Source organism: Styela clava, chromosome 2 (assembly GCF_964204865.1).
Source record: "Styela clava chromosome 2, kaStyClav1.hap1.2, whole genome shotgun sequence".
Taxonomy (NCBI): domain Eukaryota; kingdom Metazoa; phylum Chordata; class Ascidiacea; order Stolidobranchia; family Styelidae; genus Styela; species Styela clava.
Genome location: NC_135251.1, coordinates 21,405,579 through 21,413,430, shown reverse-complemented (window position 1 = coordinate 21,413,430; position 7,852 = coordinate 21,405,579). Strand labels below are relative to the sequence as shown.

The 7,852-nt window shown below is 34.8% G+C and overlaps 1 protein-coding gene across 1 annotated transcript; it reads right to left on the bottom strand.

Moving 5' to 3' along the window:
• Positions 1–1,282: 1,282 nt before the first annotated feature.
• LOC120335737 (uncharacterized) lies at positions 1,283–3,968 on the bottom strand. The gene is made up of 3 exons (XM_039403346.2): positions 3,005–3,968; positions 2,397–2,538; positions 1,283–2,034 (listed from the first exon to the last, which is right to left on the bottom strand). Exons 1-3 carry the CDS (start codon positions 3,896–3,898, stop codon positions 1,775–1,777), a joined length of 1,296 nt encoding a protein of 431 aa, XP_039259280.2. The 5' UTR covers positions 3,899–3,968; the 3' UTR covers positions 1,283–1,774.
• Between the last annotated feature and the right edge of the window lie 3,884 nt (positions 3,969–7,852).

Here is a 7,852-nt window from a genome sequence, read left to right as displayed (position 1 = left end):
TACTTAATTAGGTATGCTGTGTAGGGCAGACGGGTTGAAACAATGGTCTTTAAGCGTTGTTCATAGTACACATTATTTCAGATCGAAAAAAAAGATATATATATCACATAATATGAAATTAATGTTTGGTATCCATGTGCTGTAACTGATTAAGATACATTGTACAGTAACGCTAGTAATCTCGGTGTTCAATTGGAAAACTCATAAGCCGGGATGTCCAATTTGAAATTAATGTTAATATTGCGAGCTTCGAATATCGTTATTCGTGTTTAAAAGAATATCGAATATCACCCACACAATCTAGCGCCGCCGTCCTACGTTAAAATTAAAAGCATTTTACAAATATTTAATTTAGTGTAATTTTAATCGTAATCGTCGACGCAATAAGTCAAAGCCAACATGAAAGAATATCGATCAGCAACGACAAAAAGAAGGCCCACCGATAACCGTTGAGGATGTTTTTTTATCTCACTATTTTATAATATTTTACAATTGCTATCCTATATTTTGAGACAGTCTAGGGCTAGGCGGTCAAGTCAATATATCTATAAAGAAATCGTGTAGTTAAGCAGAATTAAAGTTAATACCTGTGTAGTGGGATAATTGTGTCGGAATTTAGTTTATCGATGCCGACGGACTAAATGACACTCGTACTTGACGACAAACAGTCAGAATTTATACCCGTGCCAAAAGTCCATGTGCTGTTAATAAGGAAGGACCCCAATTCCACTGTATGATTTAAAACTGGGCGCCTAGTTGCTTTTTGTTATGTGCTGTGTTGATATATTTCTTCATAAAAACTATGTAATATTAAAAAATGTTAATATAAAAATTTGACAGCGAAAATAGCCAAATTAGTTGAGCTAGTTTAGCTGATAAATAGCTAAAAACACGTGAATCCTATTCTCTCGCAGGGGTGGGGACATGTATGGCTCATAGCTCACGATCTCTCCAGACAAAAATAAATTAAAAAGTAGTATTCTAACTTATCTTTTAAAACATTCTGGACCATATCAAAAAGGTAAATATATCGGTAATATGGGCCTTAATCTAACCGATACCGATACATGGCCGATACCGAAAAAATGGCCGATATTGCCGATACCCGATACCGATACATCGGTACATCTCTAGTTGCAACGAGAATGAGACACCGCAGTCGCAACATACTGTCTAAAAATTACCCCTATTTTCTGCTATTCAACCGGAACACTGTGTCGTAAAGCGAGATATTATGCAGAAAGATTAACAAAAAATATATATATATAGGAAAACTCAAGCAAACTTTTCAAATTGTTTTTATGATAGATTAAGTTAGGAACAATCCGTATTTCAACACAGTGAATATCAACAATGTAATAAAAAAGTAGATAAAATATCAATAAAATCAGGAGCTTGTGGCCATTCAATATTCGTAGGTCATTCCGCGAAGTGAGAAGACAACTATGAAGCTAGATATAGCTGTTTCGATCCATAATAAATTTTTAACGAAATAGGACCTTGTATTTTAACAAGTGTCAAGGAGACTCCAAACTGCTACCGCATCCTACTACGACAAGTGTTGTGCGAGGCTATCCAACCTTACAAGCTTGAACTCGATCCGATATTAATTTGGAATCCTGTAGTTTGCTGAAGTTGGATTGACCCGATTGATTAAACCTCCGACATCAAACCTGAACCCGACAACACAAACCACATTTTTACTATATTCAGATTTCAATTGAAGAGAAATTTTGTTAAGATGTAGTCTGCAGAGTTTTTTTTTATGACGCATCTAGCAAGCTGTAGCACTTTTCCAATCAGATAAGCTCAATGAAACTTCGGAGTCAGTTGAGGTAGAATGTGTCAAAGGAGGACGCGAAAATTCAAAGTTCAGACGAGGCTGAGAAGGAGGTCCAACCGCAGGAGGATAATTGAGGGAAAATCCACGACGAAGTGGTTGCTTTGGTCTTCCGTTTCGTATCAACTGAGCTCCGTCAGACGATGAAAAATCTGGCAAGGTTGTAGCACTGTAACTGTATCCTCGCCTTGGCCCTGGAATAAAAAAGAACATGACTTAGTGAATTTAGTCATTTTATCAAATTTTTGTACTTTTCATTGGCAACGTATATTAAGCATTCGGATGGTTGGACTTCGGATGATATCAGAAGACAAACATTTGATGTACGCAGAGTACAGTTACTTAAGGTTTTATTGTCAGTTACGCGAATCTAAAATTTTGCAGTGCCGAAAGTACGATAACTTAAAAGCTACGACCACCTTAGAGCTATATAACATGTGCTCTTCGTGACTGCCCCATTTACCCCAGCTGATTGCAACCTGTAAAGTATATATGTATGTTTGAAAAAGCAAGGTATTCTGGTTGTGATATTCATATAATAGCAAACGTAACTTACACCATAAAGATGCTGCACTGTGTAAATCATCATAAGAATCGAACTCTTCAGCAACATTGAAGTCGGATCTTAAATCTTTTATGGTTGAATGGAGTTTTATGAGTTGTAGAAATAATGACTTATCTTGCTCCCTCATTTCATGCTGCAAATAAAAACAAGAAAATTCATGCTAATACCATGGTGACAAAAATTTACGACTATTCCTGATAAACTTCTCATCATTTTACTCAGAGCCAAATTAACTGAATATTGTTGGTAGACGATATACTTTCATAAAACATAGATTTATCTCCAGCACCGTTGTCGTTGATGTATACAGTAAATTTTGCCTTCTAATTCGTTCTGTGATCCCTGGCTGGGAACAGTAAATGTACTGATCTCGAACAGAGCGCGCTGTCACTTTCTTTGATTGTGTGGAAAGCTGATAATGAAGGAAGATTCATGGACGGAATCGTACTGTTTTAGTTAATAACGTATTACGTGACGAAAGTTTTCGAATCCGATTTTGGATTGAAAAAATTTCTAGGGTTTGTAAAACATTCTTATTCTAACTTTATCAAATAATGTAATTACTGATTCAAAAATACCTCAAATTATACTAATCGTACCAGTTCAAGTCTAATCCATTGTAGTCCGGTAGCAACATCAACTTTTCCCGGACCTTGATGCCGCAACTGCTCCAGTTTTTGTCTTGCTAATTGCGACATAGTGTTTGAAACCGTATCACGTGACTCGCTTTCCAGGTCGACGTCACTGTCATTAGAATTATCTGTGTTAGAATTACTTGAAAAGCTTGCGCTACCACACGGGCTAGGGGTGTTACTGGAGCCTTGGGCCTGCATTGCCGTTTCGCTCTTTGCTGGTAGTAATGGGGAATATTGTCTCTTTATTGAACGAAAGAATCCTGATCTTAATTGCTGAGTTGTATCAAAAGAAAGTCGTTTTGCTTCTGTTGACATATGTAAAAATGGAGGCGATTTCTTCTCAGCTTCTTCAGCGTCTTGCAAATTATTATCAATAATGGAAGATTCGGGTATTTTTAAAAGTCCGGTTAAATTGTTCTGTTTCAATTCAGCTATGGTCTCAACGTTATTGCTAGTTGTTGATGAAGCCGTAAATGGTGATGTTCTGTTGATTGGCGTAATCACATTTTTGTGGGTCTCTCGTTCTAATGCATCCTCAGTTTGTTGCAACGTCGAATTATTTACAAAACACGGACTACTGTTGTTATTTATCTCATTTCGTCTAAAATTGTATCGCTTTGAAGCGTCGCCCCATACAATTGGATCTCTACTAGCGGTCTGGATTGTCCCGTTAAAATTACTTGAGGGCGAGGCATCTTTCGACGCATTACTTGTATACATTGCAGCTCTTGCAAGCAGTCCTTGCTTCATTTTTCCATGCTTTACGACAAACGATTTCTGATGATCGATTCCATTTTCTGACGTCTGAATGGTTGGTGGAGTATACGATGAGGATGACATAACAAACGGAGGCTTCATTTAAATTTATACCTGCGGATTACGATTTTTAAATTTACGAATTTAGTGTCTGCAAAATATTCAATGAATTTTAAAAAACATAAGTAATATTGCAGAAGTGCTCATTGGTCAAATGTAATATGAAAAGTTAAAAGATATATTCCTGTTAAAGTAAAGGCAATGTATGGGGTCAAACAATCAATATTTTGCGTTAAGAATTGGTGATCCATCTTGATCTATTTATGGGCTATGGATATTTCAAGAATTCGGGAGTTAATAAGGCTTAATTCCCTCTTTATACAAATAGCTAGCTTGATCTGGCACTAAATTTTCCTAACAGACTAAACGCGAGTGTGTATTTTCAGTGCCAATTCCAAAGTATAGCCTACTGTTCTAATTTACTTTTGCCTTCACCATATCATTTCTGCTCACATTCATAGCACCCACTTCTTCCGGTAGAAATATTCATCATGGACACATTGATATACCGCAACAAGGCATTGAAAACAATAGTACCGTGCAATGACGCAAAACCACTTAATGACGATTTTTGATGCGGAACCTCTCAACAAGAGCTTTGTACAAACAGATAATATTTTCGGTGCCAAGATATATGTATTTCCATATCTACATCAACAAATTACGATTTTAAGTCATATGCTGTTTTCTGAATAAGCATTTCCAAAGCGGCGTCAGTTACAAAAATTTGCGCAGTAATCACCAAACGTCAAGCCAAACCACTGACCTACAACTTTACCAGAAAAACATGACCCTATCTCAAATACCAGTATTGATAGTCTTGTTGGTAGCAACTTGCTACAAGCTGTTGAATTCAGATCAAATGCTCCATGCAAGCTTTACTTCGTAATATTCACGTCTGAGTGGAAAGCAATAGCCGCATTTAATCAACAAATTCAAGCGAAATGATCAGCTTCAACCAGTGAATGTACTAACCCTCAAGGTCCGTCGGGATTTCCGATACTGATCGATACTCAGTAGTAGTATAGTTTTTAGTTATTTTTCTAGTTACCTATAATGTCATACTTTTTAATTGGTTGAAGAACGTAATACCGGTAATAATTACGACTATATAACTATTGAAAGCATGTTGGGCATACAGTTTATCTCAACAGTGTTGTAGAAAAACGAAACTAGGCGTGTATTAGTAGTATACGTTTGAGGTATTCAATTCAACTGTAAATAATGAAAATGTCGGCGAAACCTCGTTTCAAGCATTTTCATTGGGATTACAGGAAAGTAGAACGAAAATTACATAATTATACTGATACTATACCAGTTGTGTTGTAATACGGGTGCATATGTTTCGTTAATAGAAAATGACAAAGGTATTGGTACTAAATATGGTTATTCGAATAGATATCGAACACGCCCAAAAGCACAACCAGTCGCCCTGTAAGACTCGCCAAATATATATTCAAGTCACCGCCATACATAGTGATTTTTAGCTTTCAAATACTCCTTGGAGATAATGAACTAAATTGAGTCTCTACTCCGGCGAATATGCATGAGATACAAATACAAAAACCAATTCCTATACCCACCTATAAAAACTGCTTCTATCATAATATATTGATACTTTTTTAATATCTCAAAAAAGTTAAAATATACTAAATATACTAAGTATACTATAACCTTATAAACATTGGAACACAATTTTAGATATTTATAAAATATTTTTTTGCCTTTTGTCTAACTGTGGATGGACTAAACAAATCTATGGAACACTTTACCTTTACAACTCGTAGTAGTGCTTTTAAATCGAAATTTCAGACGTCTTATCCCTCCATAATTGCATATTGTGTTAGAATTTTTATGGAAAATCGGCATCATTATCTCTAACAGATCTCCGATTGAATGGCAGAAATATCGTTTAAAGCCCGAGGGAAGGGTCATTAACCGAAATGGAACACCTATTGTATGAAAAATATTATCCTATCATGTTACCAAAACATTCACAATGCGAAAATACAATCAAAGTATAAAATAATAACAAGAATAACGTGACTTGACGACAATTTCCTTGCTTGAAGCGATATTTATTGTCTTTTTGTGCGTCCCTACTCGTGTCCATTCACACCTGCTTTTCAAAATGACCGATGTCCCCTCAGCATTGTCTCACTTTAAATAAATGGGCAAGGCAATGTCTATTCTATGCTTGTGTGTTCTACGTTTTGACTTTTAACCTCATTGCGTGGCCAAACACGTAGTTTTTTAATGTAATTTCTGGTACATTACTATTTATTTCAACTTACAAAATACCTCTTACTTTCAAATATCTTTTCCCCGGTAACAAAGAAGATAAAATGTGATAGTATTGAATTAATCTAATTGCTCCAGTTTTTGTATTATTTGATTTATAATTTTTTGAAACAATGCAATGAAACGTGACCTAACAAGTCTCTCTTTTTTCATTTAATAGTAACGTAAATTGTCTAAATCTTTGTCTTAAAGCTTTCTCGACATGATACGTTTATTATTCTTTACAATCATGCAGTGCCATTTTAACAGAGCGTACCTCATAATTAACAAGTAAACAAAAATTACATGACAATGCTCACTGTTGTGTTCCAACATTTTGTCTATTCAATAAACGCTAAATGGCAATCTTAGCTTTTATAAATGCTCACTATATTTATAAAAAGAAATACGTATACAAACGAAACATGAATAACATCATTGTTAAATGTGAAAACGTTGAGATGAAAACAAATACCACATATAATCTTGTTTTCACGTTTTTTACTATCACTGAAGGAAAATGAATTTTCATTTCCAATCAATTATGCAGGCTTCGCCGGGTAGTGAGAGCCAATGCAACAAATATAATATAATAATTATAGATAAACAATGACAATATAATTCGTTTGTTTTAACTTTAGTTTCAAAAATGTAAACATAACCTCAGATATATACTATCACCAGAGCAACTATAACCAAGACTTTACTATTTCACTCGTTCTTACATATTGATTGTTTAAAAATTTGTGCGTCGTCGATACTTATATTCCAAACAAATTTCGTGGAAAACTTGTGATAGTAATATTACTCTCGTAGCTAAGAACATCCTGTCGGTCGGTCGTACGGTCGATCATCCCGTACGTTTATTGACTCTGAACACCAAACAACCCCTCTCAATCCTCAATCTTCCATTTAACTGCATATAACCAAATCCTGACATCGGTTCTCATACAATCTGGTACTCACTAATAAAAAGGAAAACATAGTCTTCAACATCTTCAAGACCTGCTGTGATTTGATCAATGAACGAACGATAAATTTCCGACAAAATAAACAAACTCTTATCGGTAACCAACAAACATTGTCACCATTCAAGTATTCATCCTGTTTATTCATGAAGAAATACTGTTCAAACAGATTGTCAGGGAATAAAATATTTGTCATTAACACGACGTTAATCGCAAAAATAACATACTATTACTGTATGAAAACGCAAAAAATGACCATGAATTTAGTGTAATTCACAAAAAAGTAGCAGAATTGCGATTTGTATTATATACGAAAGTTTTACCACAATTTCCGATCACATAGTTTTGTCTCGTCGGAGAATTTTACAAAATGTTCGGAATTAAATTAGACCATATAGCTATGTGGTGAAATAATTTGAGAAGATGAACCATTAAATTACCAATGGCTTTAAAAAGGAAATTAAATTGTTGAAATGAAATTATTAAACTCGGGTATTCAAATTACAGTATGCACTGATATAAAAGATTTGAATATTTAGGAGAATTTGTTCAAATATTTGTCGCTGAAACACTGCATGACTTTATCAAGCTTTAATAATCTTATAGTGGTAACGAAACATAAATAAATATCGATGGCACAAATTAGAGCAAAATGCGATAAAAGCGGTCTTTATATATTCGTACATTTATGCTCACTCGCACACCAATTGAAACGGAAAAAATGCGGAATCAGTATTTCAAATTGCAT

Bases quoted from the DNA above. Each gene is read 5' to 3' on its own strand.
- LOC120335737 (XM_039403346.2), bottom strand. From the start codon at position 3,898: ATGAAGCCTCCGTTTGTTATGTCATCCTCATCGTATACTCCACCAACC. The intron at 2,539-3,004 runs GTACGATTAGTA...TTTTATTTGCAG, and splicing joins AATGGATTAGACTTGAACTG to CATGAAATGAGGGAGCAAGA. The intron at 2,035-2,396 runs GTAAGTTACGTT...TTTTTATTCCAG, and splicing joins CAGTGCAGCATCTTTATGGT to GGCCAAGGCGAGGATACAGT.